The sequence below is a fragment of the Anopheles moucheti genome, chromosome 3, assembly GCF_943734755.1.
Source record: "Anopheles moucheti chromosome 3, idAnoMoucSN_F20_07, whole genome shotgun sequence".
Classification (NCBI taxonomy): domain Eukaryota; kingdom Metazoa; phylum Arthropoda; class Insecta; order Diptera; family Culicidae; genus Anopheles; species Anopheles moucheti.
In genome coordinates, this window is record NC_069141.1 from 42,829,312 (window position 1) to 42,852,613 (window position 23,302).

At 37.8% G+C, this 23,302-nt stretch overlaps 9 protein-coding genes and 1 pseudogene across 9 annotated transcripts; 9 read left to right on the forward strand and 1 right to left on the reverse strand.

Moving 5' to 3' along the window:
- The first annotated feature begins 303 nt into the window (after positions 1–303).
- On the forward strand, positions 304–791 carry LOC128305333 (cuticle protein 7-like). Its single transcript, XM_053042721.1, has 2 exons — positions 304–315; positions 379–791. Exons 1-2 carry the CDS (start codon positions 304–306, stop codon positions 772–774), a joined length of 408 nt encoding a protein of 135 aa, XP_052898681.1. The 3' UTR covers positions 775–791.
- Positions 792–2,268: 1,477 nt separating this feature from the next.
- Positions 2,269–4,231, reverse strand: LOC128302706 (pupal cuticle protein Edg-84A-like; annotated as a pseudogene).
- Positions 4,232–4,706: 475 nt separating this feature from the next.
- Positions 4,707–5,294, forward strand: LOC128302707 (larval cuticle protein A2B-like). Its single transcript, XM_053039569.1, has 2 exons — positions 4,707–4,746; positions 4,906–5,294. The coding sequence occupies exons 1-2, from the start codon at positions 4,707–4,709 to the stop codon at positions 5,292–5,294; spliced, it is 429 nt and encodes a 142-aa protein (XP_052895529.1).
- A 449-nt stretch (positions 5,295–5,743) lies between these two features.
- On the forward strand, positions 5,744–6,191 carry LOC128305341 (larval cuticle protein A2B-like). The gene is made up of 2 exons (XM_053042730.1): positions 5,744–5,755; positions 5,820–6,191. The coding sequence occupies exons 1-2, from the start codon at positions 5,744–5,746 to the stop codon at positions 6,189–6,191; spliced, it is 384 nt and encodes a 127-aa protein (XP_052898690.1).
- A 2,566-nt stretch (positions 6,192–8,757) lies between these two features.
- On the forward strand, positions 8,758–9,221 carry LOC128305337 (larval cuticle protein A2B-like). Its single transcript, XM_053042726.1, has 2 exons — positions 8,758–8,769; positions 8,832–9,221. The coding sequence occupies exons 1-2, from the start codon at positions 8,758–8,760 to the stop codon at positions 9,219–9,221; spliced, it is 402 nt and encodes a 133-aa protein (XP_052898686.1).
- A 2,819-nt stretch (positions 9,222–12,040) lies between these two features.
- Positions 12,041–12,506, forward strand: LOC128305336 (larval cuticle protein A2B-like). Its single transcript, XM_053042725.1, has 2 exons — positions 12,041–12,052; positions 12,117–12,506. The coding sequence occupies exons 1-2, from the start codon at positions 12,041–12,043 to the stop codon at positions 12,504–12,506; spliced, it is 402 nt and encodes a 133-aa protein (XP_052898685.1).
- A 1,925-nt stretch (positions 12,507–14,431) lies between these two features.
- On the forward strand, positions 14,432–14,892 carry LOC128302709 (larval cuticle protein A2B-like). The gene is made up of 2 exons (XM_053039570.1): positions 14,432–14,440; positions 14,503–14,892. Exons 1-2 carry the CDS (start codon positions 14,432–14,434, stop codon positions 14,890–14,892), a joined length of 399 nt encoding a protein of 132 aa, XP_052895530.1.
- Positions 14,893–16,565: 1,673 nt separating this feature from the next.
- Positions 16,566–17,028, forward strand: LOC128305335 (larval cuticle protein A2B-like). Its single transcript, XM_053042723.1, has 2 exons — positions 16,566–16,577; positions 16,639–17,028. The coding sequence occupies exons 1-2, from the start codon at positions 16,566–16,568 to the stop codon at positions 17,026–17,028; spliced, it is 402 nt and encodes a 133-aa protein (XP_052898683.1).
- Positions 17,029–18,677: 1,649 nt separating this feature from the next.
- LOC128305338 (larval cuticle protein A2B-like) lies at positions 18,678–19,143 on the forward strand. Its single transcript, XM_053042727.1, has 2 exons — positions 18,678–18,689; positions 18,754–19,143. Exons 1-2 carry the CDS (start codon positions 18,678–18,680, stop codon positions 19,141–19,143), a joined length of 402 nt encoding a protein of 133 aa, XP_052898687.1.
- A 2,010-nt stretch (positions 19,144–21,153) lies between these two features.
- LOC128305339 (larval cuticle protein A2B-like) lies at positions 21,154–21,619 on the forward strand. The gene is made up of 2 exons (XM_053042728.1): positions 21,154–21,165; positions 21,230–21,619. Exons 1-2 carry the CDS (start codon positions 21,154–21,156, stop codon positions 21,617–21,619), a joined length of 402 nt encoding a protein of 133 aa, XP_052898688.1.
- Positions 21,620–23,302: the final 1,683 nt, after the last annotated feature.

The following is a 23,302-nucleotide window of genomic DNA, read 5'->3' on the forward strand; positions in this document are numbered from 1 at the left end:
CAAAGAGGAAGAGAACATAACCGCGATTCTGGTGTGTCTTTAAATGTATGGAAGGTTGAACGTAAGTGGCAGATAAAACTGTAGCACGTTCGATATAGACTTAGGTGGGGAAGGCTTATACTAATTTTGCGATCAAATTTTACATACCATGTGGGAGGTCTTTCTGCAATCATATTGTAAGGAATGACTTAAAATAACATAGAACCTGTCGGAGAATCGAGTATAAATACCACGGCATGGGTCAGTTCCAAGCATCAGTTATCTACCAGCCTTGCAATAGTTCAGATTCACTAATCAGTTAAAATGGCTTTCAAAGTAAGTGTCCCACACGAAGTATAGCTTAAATATTTATTTAACAATACGCTCTATGTTCACTAGTACTGTATGCTGTTTGCTCTGGTGGCCGCTGCCAGCGCTGCTGTGCTTCCTGTAGCCGTCAAACACATCGAATACCCGGACACTCCGGCCGAATACCATTTCGAGTACTCAGTGCACGATGACCATACCGGAGATATCAAGAGCCAGCATGAAGAACGTCACGGTGATAACGTTGTCGGACAGTACACGCTGATTGATGCTGATGGATACCGCCGAGTAGTCGAATACACCGCCGATGAGCACAACGGATTCAATGCTGTCGTTCGTCGTGAACCTGTGAAGACCGCCATCCCGGTCGCCAAGGTCATTGCTCCAGTTGCCAAGGTATACGCCACCCCGATCGCCAAGGTCGCTCTCCCAGTGGCGAAGGTTGCATACCCGGCTTACCACTATTAAGTTGTTCGTTTGAAACTTTCCTAGCTAGCTAAATAAATTGTTTCTTTTTGTACATATTTCTCAATTCATGCAAAAATAAATTAAAAGTAAACAAATCATAACATCCTTACTGACTTACTGATCGGTTCATTTCTGATTTAGCGCATTTATGCAATAGATACAGTTTTATAGTTTGAAAATATTCAAAGTTTAGTTTGAGTAAAAGCGAGTATTGCTTAATCTTTAGCGAAGTATTAATACAATTGATTCCCTAGCCACTGCCAAAAACACTTCAAATTATATAAACCATTTGCCAATTTGAAGACAAGGATCTGTGCTTGTGTAATGAATTGGTCTAATATCAATAATTGGAAGAAATTGTTTAAATGTAGGAATAGCCTTTTAATATTCAAATTAGTAATACATAAAAAAACATATAATGTATGGTTCCACGATTCTTTTCAATTTTTGTCAGTATGTGAAAAAAACCTTGATAAAAGGTAAATAAAAACAATGCACCTAATTATTGTTAGTTCATGTACAATGAAAGATTATGATTTCAGGATTTTTTTATTTTCCATTATGACGCACAAATGCCGTATGGTCGTTACTAACTACCCCAACTAGTATGAATCCTCAACGTTATTGATTCGCGAAGTATTGTAAATTATACATCCACGATTTGTTGCTGTACATGATCTTTAATTAAAAAATTCAGTAAACTGACATAAGGCTTTGTAGAGCTACCTAACGATATGGTTGTAATAAAACAAATTTAACTTACTTTTATAACATATTCTTATAGCCAGTTCTTGCTACGGAAGCAAGATTTCAAAGACATTTAATATATGATTTTTGACTATGATGTCGTGATGCGCCATGGACACGCTTCCTTTCATAAAAAGTTATGAGAGGTTGTTTGCAAATTGGAATTACTATTTTTATTAAATTATTTTTTCTACTAGAATTAAAATGGGTTTTGGTCAATCTCAGTCTTCTATCTAACTGTTATGAAGAATTAATATTTCTGCACATTTTTGCACGGGAAAATCGTTTATTTTGCAAACAACACTACTTTCCTATTGTAGATATTATTTATGAAATAGTTCACCTTTCAATTACAATAGTTTGATCAATTACAATTTAATTAACTAAAACGATGTTTTGGTTGAACGTATGATTTAGTGGAATCGTTTTAAGAATTCAATTTTCGTTCTCATATATTTACAGTGATACGTGGATAGCGACAGTTTGTTAGATAACTATGCATAAGGATTTTTCAACTTTTGCTTTTCAACGACGTTTTTGATGAATTGTAAAGGTGATGCACATATTTTTTATTATTGTTCTTAATGTTTCAATATATTATTTCATTAATATTTGAAAATAAGCAAAAGGCTCAATACATGAAGTATAAAACATCGCTAATGTCAACACAAAATGTAAGTAGAAAACTATGAACTAAAAATGCACTCCGCGATAGTACATTTTATAAATTAAGGTTACAGCATGCTTTCAACACTGATAACTTTCATTTTTTCTCTTGAAACTAGTATGCGAATGTGCATTATTGCTCTGTTCGGAAGCGTAAACTATCGGGATGTGAAACTGTGAGGCAGTCTGATGAACTTTTACTAGATGCACTGGATTTATACGCAAGACTGGTTTAGTGTGATGTACCGGCGGAGCCTAATCTATCGATTACACAAGCTTTACAACAGGAACTACCTCCACTTTGCACGTTAGCAACGAATCCTGTAATCCTGTTGAATAATCCACTATACGACGGAATCCGTCCGCGTCGATAAGACTCTACTGGCCAGTTACTTTATCATCATGGCGAACTTCGTGATGTTGATTTATGTCACCTGTATGACCAACATGCACAGAATATCTGAATTGATAATCTGCCCAACCATTACCATTGCGATGGTGATTCACCACTGGCAATACAGCAGCACCACCTATTGCTACGATAAAAACCAGTACAGTGCAACCTGTAAAGTTTAATCACACGCAGGTGTTATTTGTGCGAATATTAATATGTCTCTTGTTGCATGTTGATTTTGGAGAAATGGCTAAACCGAAACAGCTGCGAGCTAATGTAGTATTTGGAATGATACGTATTGTGGTATTTACTTCGGTTTTATGTCTTATGAACGGTCTGATTCCTGCGGACAAAACCTTATGTGTTGTGCCTATAATTATTTTCACCTTCCAATGTCTGTTTTATAACACTTACGCCCAAATGTATATCCTAAATATTTCAAAAAGTTGACCAACAGTTGCTGTCATGTTTTCTAGATCGAAGCCGGCTTTACTCCCAGCTTGAAAACTTGAACTAGTTTGCAATATTGCCAAATGGTAAGACATGCCATGTCAGCATCGATAGTATTTTATTGCTGACATAAGCAACCTAATGTGACATTACCCAACTTGAAGTTATTATTCATATGCTATTATGTCTTTCAATACGTCCTTTGATTGGCACGCTAAACGTTACTTCTTGCGATATGTTGTCGATTTAATAACCCTTTGAAGTGCTATCTTTCTCAACGTCACTGTTGCGCAGAGTATAAATATTAAACTGCATCGCATATGTTTTGTCATTTCCTTGAGGATGATCGAAAAGAGCACTTATTATTTATCACTGCATTTATTATATATTGATTTTCAACGTACTCAAAAATTAATTTAAATAGTATGAAACTGTTGAGTTTTGGCGTCTTCCAAACTTCGGTTATTATAATCGGCTTTTTTGGAATTCAGATACAAATTATTTATGCTAGCACACTAACCAGTGCGTCAATTACCGATGCTCCCGATTACGCATTTGATTACTCTGTCCATAGCCGTGAAACGAATGACATAAAATCACATGAGGAAAGGAGAGTTGGAAATGCAGTCTTTGGAAAATACTCTGTCCTCGATCCAGATGGATACATAAGAACCGTGGTGTATACAGCCGATGAAAACAAAGGATTCGAAGCCAAAGTGTCCCGGAAATTGGAACCAACAACGATATTACCTCACCACCCGAATGATAGATCACAACAAAATAAGGAACCGGGTAGGACAGGTGGGCGTCGGAGATTATTTCGATTTTTTAATCCTAAAAAGCAGTATGGATTTTTGAAAGGAATTTTCGGTCGTTATAATAAATAAGTGTTATTGATATAGCATGATAGTTTAATTGTTAATCATAATTGTGTGCCATATTCCCTAATAAACTATCACAAGATTTTTCAAGAATTGGCGAATGGTATCATTGATTTATTTACTTCAGTTGGTATTCTTTTATAAATACAACATTTCGATAAAACATTATCTATATGTTACATTCGTTTTACATTGAATTTCATCATATTAATTTTAATGACTTCATGCAAATCGTCGTTTCGGTTCCGTTGCCAGTATTCCTGCAAACCATGCATTAACAAGAAACTACAATGTTGTACTTACTTCCGATACATAACATCTATTGTGCGATGAATGTGGCAAAACTGTTGTAGTACTGTTTTCCGTTTCACAGTTTGCAGCGGCAACACTGCATACATAGGTAATCATGTATATCCCTTCCAATATAAATCTGCCACCCGACTGCCATTTACGTATTGCCACTGCTCGTTACTTATCACTTTCAACCGGTTGTGGCTGATGATCTTCACATTGAAACCAGTTTCAATGTGAATTTCCTACCGCTGCAAAAACGAGCATCTCTAGCATCATCGCGCTGTATTTCCTGATCCGCTACCAGTTCCAGCGAAACCGGCCCCCAAACTCCTTTTCGATCGAACGAATGTAATATTGGTACAGTTTTATGACCGATGGTTGCCTAATTGAAGTTAAAGAAGCATACATAGATAAAGTTTTGCCATCGGATAGAAGAAGATAGATGCTCCGTTTATGGTCATTCAGAGGTGTCTTGCTTCTTAGGCATCGAGCTTTCTTAAATGAAAGTGAAAAGCTCGACCGAGGAGGATTCAATCACTGGTATAAATAGCATCACAGGAAATCGAGCCACACTCAGTGAATGGTAGATATCCGGAAAACTCGTGCTCGTACAGCCAGCGGTAAATACAGTCGAATATTCAGCATGTTCCTGAAGGTAAAGAAGCAATACGAATTTGTGATGATTGTGTAAAACAATAGATTCGCTTTATCTACAGATTGTAGGAATTTTCGGTCTAGTGGCTTTAGTTTGCGGTCAAAATCACTACGGTGCGCACAGCGATGTACAACACGATGTAGCGCATTACCACCACGACGAAGAGCATCACGGACCGGCGCACTACGAATATCACTACGATGTTCATGATGACCACACTGGTGATGTGCACGGTCAGCACGAAGCGCGAAAGGATGATTCCACCCATGGGGAATACTACCTGATCGATGCCGATGGTCATAAGCGCACTGTTAAGTATCATGTTGAGGGCAAGAGTGGATTTATTGCAGAGGTTCATCGGGAACCGATCAAGGGTTTCCATGACGCTCCAGCACATCATAATTTCCATCATAAGTTTGAAGAAAAATATTGAAAATCGAGTTTGTAGTCATTGTAAAATAGTAAACAATAAAAAACACAAAGCGTATGAATCGGAGTCTTATATTACTTAATATTACACAAGTGCTGTTACTTAATTAATATCATTGAAAACGAGCAATTCGTCAAACACATAATGTTACAACATTAAAAATGAAACTTCTATGACAATATAACAAAAATTACTAAAACTCCCACATACCTTTCACTTCAACTAGAGCAGTCTGGTTCAACCGGTTCGAAACGTTTGGCAAATCAAGCTCGCCATGGCTGACGACGCACTGTCGATTTTCGGTGATTTTCTCTCCTTGTTATTTTCGCAGTGCATTCCTTTAACTATCACTGCATTTCACTTCGCTATATAAAGTCTGGCTTGCCATAGATTTTACCATCAGTAACCATTCGTTCGCAATCCTCACAGCACCCCATAAAATATCCTGTAAAATGCATTCCAAGGTATTATCCTGATGAAATCTTCTGCTTTTTGGACTATTTTCCACTAATCACATATCAATTTCAGATCATCGTTGCTCTTGCTCTGGTTGCTGCCGTTGCTGCTCAATCTCAATACGGCCATCAGCACTATCACCACGAAGAAGAGCATCACGGACCAGTGCACTATGAGTACCACTACGATATCCACGATGACCATACTGGCGATGTCCATGGACAGAAGGAGGCCCGTAAGGACGACTCTACTCAGGGCGAATACTATCTGATCGATGCCGATGGCCACAAGCGTACCGTCACTTACCACGTTGAGGGTAAGAGCGGATTCATTGCTGAAGTTCACCGGGAACCAATCAAGGGATACCAGGCGCCCCAGCCTCAGCACCACTACCAGCCACAATACCATCATCAGGCACCAGCCCATCAAAACTATCACCACTAAACTTTCCATGGTAGTAGAATAAAATTCCACTTAGTTCAAATTTCAAATCGCCAGTATCACTTCGTCATATATCACAGTTTGTATTAAGTCCAGGTACTAGTAGTTTGTGTGTTGATTGTTTTTCAATTTTAGGTCTAAGTTTAAAGCTTCATTTATGTTGGCTGGCTTGTTAAATCATTTCCATAGGCCTGCTGGATATTATAAATAGCAAGAGTGTAACATCCAAAGCAACATTGTAACATAGAAAGCAACATTGTATTACGAACTACAGTTACAAGATCTCAATAGACAAAAACCAGACCTAGGTCATAAACTATCTAAAGGTTGACAGTAGGGACACGTAAGCCTTAATTCACATAATTACAGAACCAGGAAACAGAACACCAAGTGTAGGAAAATAACGGGCCCACCCAAGCCAAGCGAACCATAAACACGGAAAACATAAGCTAAAGGAAAACATGCAACGCCCGCTAAGAGGTTCAAGTTCAAGTGCGCAATCCGAGAACTTGCGCGCATAGCTATGACGCGCGCACAGAGCCCAGATTGTTTACGAGGCGACAAAACCCAATGAGCGCATAGCAATGACGTGCGCAACGGAGCCCAGATTGTTTACGAGGTGACAAGAACCCAAAACAGGAACACGCGAGCGCGGAAAGGTTCTAGCGTGGGAAAATAGGTCAGCTTAAGTAGGCTCCGACCAAACCGTCAGACAAAGGCGTCGAACCCACAACATGCACATCCGAACCCAAATGAGTATAAAATAAAGAGCCCTTGTGTGGACAAGGGAAGCCAGAGTTCAGTTGGCTAAGGACCATGAAGTAATTTGTGTCGTCTTTTCATCTAGAACCATCGAGAGTCCCCCGACCCACGGTAAGGCCTCGATGTGTTATCATCATCTGAAACCGCGAAGTCCGTTTCTTATGTTGATCCACCAAGTGATGGACACTAAGATCAAGTCGATGCACAGTTAGGCAAAACGGAATCTTTACACGGCGAGGTTCTGCATATTTGCCACACAGATATTAGCGGTGCTGGTATTTCATATTAAAGATCGGCACCAAATCGCAACCTGACCTTTCCGAAGTACGCAGGTTATACTATCCTGATATGAGTAAATTACGACACATGCCTGACCAAGAACTCTTCAATTGTATTGCTTTAAAAGAAATGAAGGTGGAGACATTTAATTAGTACAATAACTAGAACGTTGAATTATCAAAACAGAATTATTAGCATGCTTAGTTTCTACAGCATTATATCCGCTTAGAGAAAGACCTAAATTCTATGAGTTCCTCCAGCAATTCAAATTTATCTCTCCATCCGAATTTAGATTTTGCTGATTTAGACTGCTTCACAAACAACTTACTGGCAGATTGGATGGATGATGCCATTCTGATGACATGATCAACTCTTAAGAAGCCTGGCAAATGAAATTCGCTACAAAATACTCTTTTAAAAATCTGTAGACAAAAATTAAAATTTTAAATTGGGTTGCTTTTTTTTAAACATGATAACAATGATTTCTTTACATCTAATATATGATACAGAATTTTACTATACGTTACTTATACATTTTTAACAGAAGAAGGAAGAGTTGTGGAACGACAAAGTAGTGGAAAAAGGGGAAAAGCCATGTACAATTTAAAATATACAGATAATAGCTATAATTCGTAAGAATTATTCACAAAATCCCTGTTAAACCACAAAATATATTATTTTAAAAAATATCTAAATTAATTAATTAATAAATCGATCAATACATTTATACAAAATTATAAATAAATAATCGAATAAAACAATACCTACATAGCAAATTAAACCTACAAAAGAGCATCAGCCACTCTTATTCCGAAATTTCATTTCATGGATTGATAATATAAAGATTTTCATCTAGAATTATAATCTTGTTTAGATATACGGCCTGGCCGTTCAAACGATAATAAAAAATATATATATAATCTTGTTTAACTCTCGTCGAACAATCAGTCCGTAAGTCTATTTTTTCATTCAAGAAGAATAGCCAGACCGTATTGGTTATAGCTATTGAAATCTTAATCTAAGGTACAATTTGAAATCTTAATCTGAGGTACTCCAATAATTTGGAGAGATGTCTTACTCCGAACAATATTAGGGCATCTTACCCCGATTGTACTCGGCCGAGGCCGTAAATCTTAAAATTGTCAAAATATCTGCAATTTATTGGAAACTGAAAATGGAAAACAAGTATTGTACAAATTGCATATATGAGAAATATTTGGACCACACGTTAGCCTTGACCATGAAAACTAAACTTGTTGCATTTATTTGCAATAAAATGCCTGGCCATTATACCGTTATTTTCTTCCTAAATAAACCTTTTTGTTGCACGCAATCCTTTCACTTCAACTAGAGCAGTCTGGTTCAACCGGTTCGAAACTGTAGATTTTTGGCAGTATAGTTATCTTCTTTTCTTTTTTACCACAATGAATGCATATCACTGCGCTATATAAAGAAAACCCTCCGCATTTAACTTCATCAGAAACCATTCGTTCGCAATCCTCGCAACATCGCACAAATATCCTACAAAATGTATTCCAAGGTACAATAACAAAAAATCTCTGTCGTTTGGATATGTTTCCTCTAATCTCATATCAATTTCAGATCATCATTGCTCTTGCATTGGTTGCTGCCGTCAGCGCTCAATCTCACTACGGCCATCAGCAACACCATCAGCCACAGCACTATCACCACGAAGAAGAGCATCACGGACCAGTGCATTATGAGTACCACTACGATATCCATGATGATCACACTGGCGATGTCCATGGACAGAAGGAGGCTCGTAAGGACGACTCTACCCAGGGCGAGTACTATCTGATCGATGCCGATGGCCACAAGCGTACCGTCACTTACCACGTTGAGGGTAAGAGCGGATTCATTGCTGAAGTTCACCGGGAACCGATCAAGGGATACCAGGCGCCCCAGCCTCAGCACCACTACCAGCCACAATACCATCATGAGGCTCCTGCTCATCATAACTACCATCACTAATTTTTCCATAATCCAGTTCTATCGCTATAATAGTTGTGTAATAAAATTTAAATTTATTTCATATTATTCGTTGCGTGTACCATCGTTATTTATGTTTATTTTTATGTTTGAATAAGTTGTAAGATATTCAATTCCTCTTATCTAATATCTCTTATTATCGTGGCCCTATAAGTGAAAATGATAAATGTTCTTAAGAGTTTTTTAAATCATTTGTAAAATTTTCAAATGTTGGTTTGTTTTTTATATCAAACCTTGGACTAGGTCAAATCATCAACGCCTTTGAAACTACATGCATTTTTATAAAAAATCAAATCATATAGTATTCAAATAAAAAAAACTACGCTATTTTTGAGAAACCCAAATAAAATTAGAATATTATATTTGAAAGAAGCAGCCATATCTCAGCAAGATCTAACATTATAACTTAAATTTGTACTTTCACTCATCATGAAATCATTAAAATTTATCTGGCGAATACAATCTTCAGTCTGAAAGTCTGTACCCTTTAAGAAGTACTTTATGATTATAGGCAGAAGTCCAAACTCTCAAAAATCGTCTCAAAGATAAATAGCTCTTATTCTATAAGAGTGCAAGGATATTGATATGGCATGGTAGTATAGTGGTACGGCAACATCATTTCTAGGTAGATTAAGCCTGAGATTAAGCCACACCGTGCAATGCGGAAACGGTCTAAATTATTATTATTATTATTGTAATTTATTTCTGTTTTCCTTAAGGATATACAAAAAAAAAGCTTAGAATTAAATTAGAATTAAGGGGAGGGGGAAAAGGAGAAACCAAACGTTAGACAGGATGGGAAAGGAAAATGGTTACAAAGAGGAAATATGAGTCCGAAGATGGTTTCGGTAAACAGAAAGAGGAGAACCGTAGTCGAAGAAAGTGGCAAACCCATTGAAAAGACGAATACATGTTAAAAGAGGATCGTAAAAGGAAATGGTCCTTCGTAGCAGTCTTATGCAGAACAGGCTCCGCTACTAAATAAAACACCGAGTCGTCAACTTCAACGTAAATGAATATCTACTATCAAATCTATTGCTAGAGAGAGAGCCATCCTCGTATCGGAGCTGGATACTTCGGGCATCATCTTCTATAAGTCAATTCAGATTGTGGCGTACGCTGAAGACATAGACATCATTGGTTTGCGGTCGGGTTTGATCGGGTTTTGACTGTACAAAACAAACAACAATTAATTTCAGATTGGAGAAATCAGAACACCCTGTCTAGTCTGGATCCCTTTTGTGGATTTGGTGCTGTTCTCAGAGGCGACTGTTTTTCAACGGCTTAAAAATGGCATTACAAGAAACATTCATTTTCAAGGACGATACAACGAATAACATAGGATGGGGAACGAAAGGATACACGGGAGAATAAGGATGGGATTCAATGGCCGTAGTCAATGGCCAAGCAAAAAATAAGCTTCGTTTATTTCAGGTCCCTACAAGCCAAAACATCTCAAATCGATGTACTCGCGATTCTGCCGATGCCCACGATTGCGTTTATCAAGGAGGGTCCGGCGTTTCGAATCAGGACCATAAAAGATGCTCCTCACCATGGAACCCGACCCCACTGCCACACACTTTTGTCTCTGCCCGATTGTTATGCTGTAGACGTGCATCCAACGAAAAATGATTCGACATAAGTCGGGAAATCATCAAAAAAAGAAAGAACGCACTATCTGCAGGGAGCCCACGGAACCAAGGCAGCAGGGACACTAGCGGAGAGACTAAAAAAAGGATTCGCCATGTTGAGGGCCCCTAGGGGTATGATTCAAAGTGAGACAGTTCAGGGGTTCCTTCTTACTGCGCTTTATCTCATTTGAAGGGCATCAATGGCCCTCCCTTCCCCCCACTCGTTCTTAAAATTAGAGACCCCAACTATCATTCCGTCCAGGATCTCCCAGGGGGATTAATCCGCCACTGGCCCCAACTCATACATGCTCTGCCACCGAAACAGAGAAGGTTGCTGGGAAGGAACTCTTAGGTTCTACGGAACTCTTGAAAAGAGATGGTCATATAGTTCCAATACTTACCCCTTTTAGGTAGTCCACATGGACAGAGGAGACATAGCATTTTCATATTGAGAATTAGTGATACCGCTGATGTCTCCGCTACAAAAGGGTGGATTGGATTGAGTTGACAAACAATTACGCTCAACCAAGGGGGATTTAGAAGATTTATGGAGCAGAAAAAGACCACGAAGCGATTGTAGCGCCTAATAAGTAAAAAAGTAATAAATAAGTAAGGTGTATACAGGTAGTTCAATAGGGAATGACGAATAGGCCATTCGAGATTTAAATGCATACCGCGAATTACTGAACATAGTTTCATGCCTGTTTTATTTACTCAACCTATTCAGGAATATCCATACTGTCAACATGTTTGCAATAATGCAATAATTAGGCATATCATTTTTAACAGTTCTTTACACATATCCTTATGATTTCATAATAAGGCCACTTGAAACCTTGACAGTGAAAAGTTTGCGTTGAGTATTTTAACTTTCTACAGATTGCATATATTCGTTATCACAACAATTTTCATGTGAAACGCAAACCTTTCACTTCAACTAGAGCAGTCTGGTTCAACCGGTTCGGAACATTTGGCAAACCATGATCGCCATGAGTGACAACATACTGTCGATTTTTTGGCATTTTTCAAAACTTGGGCACCCCTGCCCAATGCTTTCCTGAAACGATCGTTACATTCCACTGCGCTATATAAAGTAAGGCCCTATGCATTGTTCTCCATCAGAAACCATTCGTTCGCAATCCTCACAACACCGCACAAATATCCTACAAAATGTATTCCAAGGTACTATCCCCCTCAGAACCTCTGTCATTTCGACATGTTTCCTCTAATCTCATATCAATTTCAGATCATCGTTGCTCTTGCTCTGGTTGCTGCCGTCAGCGCCCAATCTCACTACGGCCATCAGCAACACCATCAGCCACAGCACTATCACCACGAAGAAGAACATCACGGACCAGTGCATTATGAGTTCCACTACGACATCCATGATGACCACACTGGCGATGTCCATGGACAGAAGGAGGCCCGTAAGGACGACTCTACCCAGGGCGAGTACTATCTGATCGATGCCGATGGCCACAAGCGTACCGTAACTTACCACGTTGAGGGTAAGAGCGGATTCATTGCTGAAGTTCACCGGGAACCGATCAAGGGATACCAGGCGCCCCAGCCTCAGCACCATCACCAGCCACAATACCATCATCAGGCACCAGCCCATCAAAACTATCATCACTAGAACGGAATATTTAATATAGGATTGATACAAAATAGTTCGTGGGAGGGTTTAAATTAGTATTGATTATGGTAATAAAGTAATTTTCCGATACTGAAACTGTTTGACGATTTCTCTGTTAAAGTTCAAATGTTTGCAGTAAGAAAGGACTTACATTCCGGCTACCAAATAACAATCAGCCTATTTGGTAATGACAAGTGAGTCCTTGCGACCGTTTAATATGCACTACTTGATTAAGGAATATATTATTTCGCGTCGTTATTTTACGTCGTTTCTAGCCCAATCTATGTCCCTTCCCTCCTTCCCAATAACCTCAGCTTTCCCTACCTTCTCTCGTTCTTGGAGTCCTATACTCCCTTCGATCTGTTTCGCACCTGACGTGTACACTTCCATCTTTTCTTTGCACTTTTAGTACAAATAGTGAGAACCGGTGTTTTATTACAGCATCAGATAAAAATTTCTGTTATCAGTTAATATCAAAAATTTGGTTATTTCAATAAACACGTTCTTTGATTTACATAGTTTATCGTTTTCTGTCTATTAGCTAACATCTACTATCTTTTCTATAAGCTTCTAATCCAGAAGCTAAGAATGTTATCTATAGTGCGGTGAGTTACAATCGTTCCGTGGTAGTAATCATTCCATTAAATGCGTAAAATTTGTATTTTCTTTATGTAAATTTGATCTATATGATTGAAGTAGTCTCGTGTTCTAAAATAACGATTTAATTAATAAAGAAGACAATAACATATTTTCCTACCCGAATTACTATTACACCAAATGTTGAACGATGCTTACCACAACATGTAGGTTCATTGTGATGTTTACAGATGCATATATTTTTATATTCTCTGGCTACATTCAAATATTTTCTTCCCATCACATTAGACACATCGTTCATATTAACTCGTAATGTGATGCTTACTCCCTTGGGACACGCTTCATATACAATTGAATGACTGCATTGCATGTATGAAAAAAACTCGTAGAATTTTTTAGTATATACTCCAATAATAATGTTCGATGACATACACTGACATTATACATGCAGGAAATCCTCTGCGTGAGCTTATTAGATCATGGGAACTATACTAGAAAAAAACTACAGCTTTATGAATGTGCTATCCGTTATTCCTTAACATGACATTTCCATTGAAAGTTGCCTCTGATTTCGGTTTGAGTTTATACAAGACCAGAATGATTTCGGATTAGATCATACATATAATATTATTTATGATATTAGAAAATGATCATTATCACTATTATTACGGACAGGCCGTATATTTTATACTCGAATGTTACATCTAAGCCAAATCACTTTAAAAAAGGATTGTAACTACTTTAAAATCGGAGTAGAAGCTTCAAATTAACTATTCCTTTAATATGTTAGAATGAACTTGGCTTAACAACCTGTTGGATCATGCGTTACATATACAGTGATTCAAAATCTTGGTTTGACGAGTTTTGTTAAATTCTAGATGACAATCGATCTAGAAAATACGAAGTAGTATACTGAATAACATAGCACAAAACCTTCGGAACGTTCTTTACAAAGATTCAAAAGAACAAACTACAGAACACAGTGCACATACTAAAGAGATAACAAGAACATTACTGTCTAGATATTACCGATTGTTGTTGGCGGACTATGAACTTATGTAATGATTCAAGCCACCGTTACTGTTCCTTTCACCTCAATTAGAGCAGTCTAGTCAAACTGGTAGGAATCAGTTTGGCAGTATCGAATTGTACGAATCGTGACTTTCAAGTCCATTTTTTATAGAAATTTCTTGCCATACTTTTTGTGCCATTTTCTCCTTTCACGAAGAAACGCTTTGGTATATAAAGGAACTCGCGCCGTTTGCTGGTGGCAGAGGACAAATAATCGTCGAAACAAAAGTGACATAGTTCCAATAAACTAAAGCATAATGATGAAGGTCTGAAAATATTCAGAGAAATGTATTTTAAACAAAGACAAATAATGTATATTTTGTTTTAGATTTATGTTGTTCTTGCTCTGGTTGCTGCCGTCAGCGCCCAATCTCACTACGGCCATCAGGAACACCATCAGCCACAGCACTATCACCACGAAGAAGAGCATCACGGACCAGTGCATTATGAGTACCACTACGATATCCATGATGATCACACTGGCGATGTCCATGGACAGAAGGAGGCTCGTAAGGACGACTCTACCCAGGGCGAGTACTATCTGATCGATGCCGATGGCCACAAGCGTACCGTCACTTACCACGTTGAGGGTAAGAGCGGATTCATTGCTGAAGTTCACCGGGAACCGATCAAGGGATACCAGGCACCCCAGCCTCAGCATCATCATCAGCCACAGTACCATCATGAGGCTCCTGCTCACCAACATTATCACCACTAAGCATTTCATAGTTTTAGATTAGATTTTGAAGTTGTGTAATAAATATAGAATGAAACCACAAATTTACATGGATTTCTATGTAAACAATTCTTTTTTTTAATAATAGTATGCTTTTTGTCCATGTACAATTCTTAAGCATTCCATAGTTGTCTGCTACAGTTTAGTGTTAAATTTTTATCGATTGGTTTTACAAATAACATTTAAAATCATTTATAAAATTAATTTTTATGTCAATCCCATTGATTTCCATAGGTTTTGCAATTTTATCAACACTAACACCTGCGACTCCCTGAACGTCTCCTTCATTCTTTTCAAACAGCTATAGAATTCTCATGTCGTTAATCTTTATTGGCAATAAAGACAAACACGACCGTACATTTCACCTATATCTTATTATAATTTGACTACAATTTTGGAAATTTAGTCAAATCTATTATGTATATATTAGAATATGACGCCTTCTTCTCGGCGTATGCAGAATTGCACTAAAAACTGTATGCGGCAAAGCCATAGTGGAAAGCATAGTGGAAGAAATAAATAAATAATTAATTAAAAACTGTAAATACCTCCTCAATTACTGACCTAAAATCTTAATCCTTCCTTTTTCTTTTGATTCGCATCCCTGTTCCGTGTCGCACATTACCATCTATCTATCTATAATATTTTAATAACATTTGATGTTGCTACAATCCCCAAGAGAAAGTTTGAATGCATGGATTTTATAGAACTGAAAATAGAAAACTGTTATTGTACTTTTTAATTGCAACTAATAATGCAGCATATTTCATCTACAATTTATATTCTGTTACTTAATTGTACATTAAAGAATTAATTCGCTAAATAAAGAAAGTGTGCTAAAATACGCGATCGTCTTTGCTTCAATTTAGATTCGGGTGACAAGAGGCGGTTGCCGCAGTGGTAACAACTGCTAATAGACAATGTACCATTCAGCGGGAGGAATTAATTCTGGTTATACCAAAAAAAGCCTTATGTCCAGTGTATAGTCAGGCTGTTTTACTTGCATTCCGAATTTGTTTCCGCAGTAACACAGATTCCACAGCATCTTTAAAATGCATTATTCTATTCATTTTATTAGACAATTTGTTGTTTTTGACAATTATATTAAACTGATTATGGAAGATGTAGACTTCGGTCTTCACAAAATATTCGTTAAAAAATGGAAGTTGAATTAACATCCAACAAAATACTAAAGCAAGACTTTCACTTAATTTTACTAAGCAATATTGAACATCCAGCGCCGGACGGATCACTTCAATAATAAATAGTCACTACATAGATGATTCAATATTTCAAAGTACCTAAAAAACTTCCTCAATCATTAACCTTGATCATGAATAATTTGAGTTACGTAACTTAACCTACCGCAAACTATCTCCGATCATTGTAAAATCATTTTTTGACCGCCATGTCCTCTCACTTCAACTAGAGCAGTCTGGTTCAACCGGTTGGAACATTTGGCAAACCGTGATCACCATCCCTGACAACATATTGCCGATTTTCGGTGGTTTTGCTTATTTTTTTCCTTTCTCCAACACTTCCCTGATACGGTTAGTGCATTTCACTGCGCTATATAAAGTAAGACCCTCTGCTGTTTTTGGCATCAGAAACCATTCGTTCGCAATCCTCACAACATCGCACAGATATCCTACAAAATGTATTCCAAGGTACAATAACAAAAACCTCTGTCGTTTGGATATGTTTCCTCTAATCACAAATCAATTTCAGATCATCGTTGTTCTTGCTCTGGTTGCTGCCGTCAGCGCTCAATCTCACTACGGCCATCAGGAACACCATCAGCCACAGCACTATCACCATGAAGAAGAGCATCACGGACCAGTGCACTTTGAGTACCACTACGATATCCATGATGACCACACTGGCGATGTCCATGGACAGAAGGAGGCCCGTAAGGACGACTCTACCCAGGGCGAGTACTATCTGATCGATGCCGATGGCCACAAGCGTACCGTCACTTACCACGTTGAGGGTAAGAGCGGATTCATTGCTGAAGTTCACCGGGAACCGATCAAGGGATACCAGGCGCCCCAGCCTCAACATCATCACCAACCACAATACCATCATGAGGCTCCCGTCCATCAAAACTATCATCATTAGATTAATTGTTTAGCTTGTACACAAAACTTAGTCAATATCATCGTACCAACACATTCTTGTTGTCAATTGATTGATTTAAAAAATATATTGAAGTATTTTGAAAGCTGAAATAACAATTTGCATATGTATGGTTTTGTACGTAATTAAATTTCGAACGATGAGTCTGGTAATAAATACATAATTAATCTCATATATACTTATTTAATTTGAATTCCATAATATAGCAGCAAATCCACAACAGTTCAAGACGAATTTTTATTTCAGTGTGAAATTATGGTTATTGTGTTTATTTTTGCATGATATGTTCTGAGAAAGGGAAATTTTTCTTTCATTTTCTTTCACTTTTACATTTTTTACCGAATCTGCATAGCCGATTAGCCTGCTTCAGTTGTACATTATATTTATTGTAGCGATCACCCTATTGACTTATAGCAGTTACAAATAGATGGGATAGACAAATCGAACTTATTGAGTGGCCGGCGCATTCTCAAAACGTAAAATAGTTTGATTGTTAAGACACAATGTCACTAAAACGTTTGAGACTTGTGTTATTAATGTGGAAGTTTACTATTGTTCTGAATGTTATTCTTCAAATAATTTATATTCTACGATTTTATCGATTTGCTTCGTAGATTATAATTGAATAATACAAAATTTGTGTTCGTGATTAAAAAAGTCAAAGGCACGTCTGTTGACTCTACTAATGATTTTTCCAAATCCATGAGCATCTCAACGGTAGCTATAATGAGGTTAGACACTACCCCATCATCATCTTGTTCCTTCAAACCTAATGTAAATCGTAGTAGTGTTCTACGCTAACGCAACATAGACAAAAGTCTCTTGATCCCATACACCACATTATGTATCAGTTCGAACCTCATAGTAAGTTTTTCCAAATAGACAAAGACAAGAAAAGATTGCTTTAATGCCGAGACGATGTCTACTGTACAGAAAAGAACTTGCTATAATATATAGGTTTTAATGTAAATTACAAGTATTCCACGATCGTACCCTCAACGCAAACATCAAAACTCGCTACACTGTTCTCGCAAAATCGCTTTTTCATCGCAAGGAAGAATGCACAGCCATGCACAAACATGGCGGTGGAAAATAACATAAAACCATCGGATGAGCGCGGCACCAATTAAAAACAGTACTACCATTGCTCCATCAACAAATACAAATATATTTTTATGGTGAATTAACACGTCGTGGACAGTGTGGTTTCGACTAGAATTGTAAAATATATTGAATTGTCCACCAAAAATTTTATTAATTTTTTTTCACGAAAAACCCCTCTCAAACAATAGGATCACGATTTGCTTTAAATTGCATCGGTTGCATGATAAATCAAAATAAAAGTTTTCTTTTTCTTCTCCCCAACCATCTTTTCTGTACAACTAAATGTCCTTTCACATCAACTAGAGCAGTCTGGTTCAACCGGTTGGAACATTTGGCAAACCGTGATCACCATGACTGACAACATACTGTCGATTTTTTGGCATTTTTCTTAGCTTACGCTCATGTCGAATGCTTTTCAAGTAAAATGAATGCATTCACTGCGCTATATAAAGGAAACCCACCGAAATTGTATGCATCAGAAACCATTCGTTCGCAATCCTCGCAACACCGCACAAATATCCTACAAAATGTATTCCAAGGTACTATCCCGCTCAGAACCTCTGTCATTTGGATATGTTTCCTCTAATCTCATATCAATTTCAGATCATCATTGCTCTTGCTCTGGTTGCTGCCGTCAGCGCTCAGTCTCACTACGGCCATCAGGAACACCATCAGCCACAGCACTATCACCATGAAGAAGAACATCACGGACCAGTGCATTATGAGTTCCACTACGACATCCATGATGACCACACTGGCGATGTCCATGGACAGAAGGAGGCCCGTAAGGACGACTCTACTCAGGGCGAGTACTATCTGATCGATGCCGATGGCCACAAGCGTACCGTCACTTACCACGTTGAGGGTAAGAGCGGATTCATTGCTGAAGTTCACCGGGAACCGATCAAGGGATACCAGGCGCCCCAGCCTCAGCATCATCATCAGCCACAGTACCATCATGAGGCTCCCGTCCATCAAAACTATCATCATTAATAAATATCTTAGTTATGGAAGAAATGTTCTTTAAAATGATATATTCTATACTTTTTCTGTTATATCTTTGTTTATCACATTTACGATCACTTCCTGATCGGTCTTAGAATAATCGTGACTGCTTTTCAAAACAATGTTAATCTGCTATGAAGCTTTAGTCATAATCATGTATGATTCTTTGTTCATTTTTTTTAATGAAAATGTTATTATGGTTCTTTTTTCTTTTGTTAATGTCTTCTGACACTTTTACCAAATACGGTTGTCATTTTGGAACATTTTAAATTGTTTTTAGCTACTTATATTTTTAAGTATTGTTTAGTTATTTTCCTGGGACGCTTAGAGATGCCTAGAGATTACCTGGGACGCTTAGAGTGAGATGGCTAAGAAAAGCTACTTCAAAAAAAAATTGGTCTTCCAAACATGGTCTTCCTTCTACAAAAATTTGTATTATGACAATCGATTGCATAGATCGAGGACTCCAGATGAATGGAGTGTATACTGATTTTCTGCGACCTTCGACAGAGTACAGCTCCATCTGTTATTGCGAAATAAAAAAATCGATTTCTCGACTAATCTTTTCCAATGACTTGAAATTTTTCTAGTGGGCCATAGCTGTGAAGTAAAGATATTTAATAGTACGTATACCTCCTTGGGGGAGGAGTACTCCTTTAAATAAGTGTCCTTGATCCCTTCTTTTCCTTTAAAATAAGCTTGTATTGTATGGTATCCTGCAGCTATAATTTGGGCTAAGAATTTCGAGTAAGGACAGGAATATTCAACGAGATTGATTTTTCATCGCATTCTGGGTTTCCATTTCGAATCAATCCCTTCATATGTTGTTCGATGTCAAGTGCTTGGTCTACAATCTTTGGAAAGTGAAGCGGGAGCGAGCTCAAGCAATTGGACGGCTGCTTCTGGGCGTCACTGTCTTGTGCGTTCACTCCTTTCCCGTGTTCTAATGTATGTTCCTTTCCATGCCCATCGATCCCGATCGATTCTCTCTAATCTTGCGAGACGTACTAGATTTGGTTTAAATATCTTATTTTTTGTTTATCTTAGACACTTTAACAGCATGCATCACCACTTCGATTTCAACTATACTTCCGCTGCTGTCGTACTAACATGAGCTTATGTTCGGTTTCATTTATTACATAAGTTACTTTTTGCTAAATCCTCTGGGCTGACAATTCTAAGCAAATAATTCTAACCAAAAATGCAAATACAAATCAAATGCGACTGCTCGCATTGGCCGCTATGAAGGACATTACGGTGTCCTCCATCTTGGCGAGCTCCATAAAACTAGGGACCAATCATGAAAAACTAGTGTCGAATGTAGGAACAATCCAGTAACTCCAAGTAAAAAGTATTCAAAATTAAAGTCTCATTCTTCATTTATGAGACATCTTCATGACATTCCTAACGGTCATGTTTATGTTTAAGAATTATGAGAACCGTTTCCATATTATCATCTATATTGACAACGATCTATTTAATGAGAATCTGTTTTAATAGCATTTTCGTGTATCGTGTGATTGACTGATATGTGATACACATGGCAATAAATGAACATATTCCATTGTACTACAAGCTTCACAATCTCATTGGGTGTTATGTTTAATTTGTTAAAACAATTCTTAGATAAGCATGTGCAATCATGGTTTTGACCCACAACTCAGCCTTGGCCGTGAAATATTTAAGTTACGTATCCACACATACCATTCCACAACTAAAGCGGGTTTTTTTCTTCCTAAACATACCTTTTCGTCACAAGTATCCCTTTCACTTCAACTAGAGCAGTCTGGTTCAACCGGTTGGAACATTTGGCAAACCGTGATCACCATGACTGACTGCGAATTTTCAGTAGTGTCTTTATCTTTTTCCTTTCTCCAACACTTCCCTGATACGGTTAGTGCATTTCACTGCGCTATATAAAGTAAGACCCTCTGCTGTTTTTGGCATCAGAAACCATTCGTTCGCAATCCTCGCAACATCGCCCAAATATCCTACAAAATGTATTCCAAGGTACTATCCCGCTCAGAACCTCTGTCATTTGGACATGTTTTCTCTAATCTCATATCAATTTCAGATCATCGTTGCTCTTGCTCTGGTTGCTGCCGTCAGCGCTCAATCTCACTACGGCCATCAGGAACACCATCAGCCACAGCACTATCACCATGAAGAAGAGCATCACGGACCAGTGCACTATGAGTACCACTACGATATCCACGATGACCACACTGGCGATGTCCATGGACAGAAGGAGGCCCGCAAGGACGACTCTACCCAGGGCGAGTACTATCTGATCGATGCCGATGGCCACAAGCGTACCGTCACTTACCACGTTGAGGGTAAGAGCGGATTCATTGCTGAAGTTCACCGGGAACCGATCAAGGGATACCAGGCGCCCCAGCCTCAGCATCATCACCAACCACAGTACCACCATGAGGCTCCTGCTCACCAACACTATCACCACTAAACCTTCTATATTCTTTTGAATTACCGTAGCAAATGTATAATAAAACTTCAATCACAATTTACATAATTGTTTTACAACTTGTGGTTCAATAGTTCGTTCATTGTTTAGCTTGTAAATAGATATGCTTTCAAAATTTCAGGCTGAAGCATCTGTCAATAAAATATACCCAGTATAGTCTAAGCCACCAACCGATTTTATTTGACACAGGAGACAATTTTAAACGCCTTGAGAATACGACTTGTCGTCATCACGACATCAAGAATGGATTTTTGTAATGTAGTTAAGTCTAGACTGTCTAGGACTTTCAACATTTTTTCTTGTCTGACTCTCTCTGTATAGCAATTTTAGTTAGTAAAGTCTGCATCCTACTGAAATCCCCAACGCTTTCGGTAAAGAAGGCATATATCTCGAAACTCTGTTTCAGTTGTCCAGTCTCTACTGATCCGTAGTCTAAAATCGATCTTACTAACGCGCAGTACAAAGCATTAATACATGTCGGGTCGTTAAAGTCTCTTACGATTTTAAATATTACAAATAATATTCTGTTAGCTCGTGAAATGAAGTCATCGTGATGTTGAGCGAAATTAAACTTCGAGCCAAGTAAAATATCAAGATAGTAAGATAATTCCTGTGTCTAATTATTCGAAAATGGCATCTGACCTGCGGCTTCAAGATTTGTTTTATTTTTGTTCCTATCCCCTGTATCCCCTGTAGTGACCCCTGTACTGGATCAATAATGAATCAATCGTCTTAATAAAGCTTTTTCGAAATTGACTGGTAGCTTTAATGATATACAGGATCACTGAAATCACTCACGATGTTAGTCATAGCACCAATAGCTTTTTTGAAATTTCCAGCCGTTCTTTATTCGGCCCAGCAACAGTTATTATCATTCTTTCGTGACGAAAAGCCAAACAAAATATATTGCTCTTGCAGCTATTGTCTAGACTACGAGTGAATTCAATGCAAGTTTAGAGAGGTGAGTGTGCTCCTGATAAAAATATTAAGATGAAAGATTTGGAAATAGGGTATGCACGATTTTAAACGAGATTTTTATTACAAAAAATCCTCTAAATGTTAATATACTAACCCTTGACAATAATGTACATTTTCAAAATTGCTTTCATCTAAATTTTTGTGGAACTTCAATCTCATGTGATCTCAGTCAGCCATTTTTGTGTGTGTTTTTTTTATTTATTTACTTGTAGTTTTATAATCAGTCATGTTAACGGAATTACGTTCGGGAAGACCTATGGCACAAGGCCTATCCAGCAAGTAAAATCCAGCAAGTCCACCATTAAAATTATCGGTCAGTCTTGGTAGAACGTCAATGTGGAAACATGTCCATCCACATTTTAACAAATACCAGGAAACAAAATTAGTCATTAGTGAAGATTGCTATAGAGTTTCTCTACTTAAATAACTCTGGTGCAATGTTTTCAGTAAGAAAATTTATTAACGATCGATTACAAGATCAATTTCGAGAATAAGTTCCACCTTTCTCCCATATATTTTAATGCATTACAACATGGATCTACACAGTACAGTTTATAACCAACGTTTACGTCTACCATAAAAATGACCATTTCATTCAATTTGTGTTATGATATCTAAATACAGATTATCCGTTTTTTGTGGCTGAACAATTGCCAATATGTAGCAATAGGTATTTTTCTTCTTTTT

Bases quoted from the DNA above. Each gene is read 5' to 3' on its own strand.
- LOC128302707 (XM_053039569.1), top strand. From the start codon at position 4,707: ATGAAAGTGAAAAGCTCGACCGAGGAGGATTCAATCACTG. The intron at 4,747-4,905 runs GTATAAATAGCA...GTAAAACAATAG, and splicing joins CGAGGAGGATTCAATCACTG to ATTCGCTTTATCTACAGATT.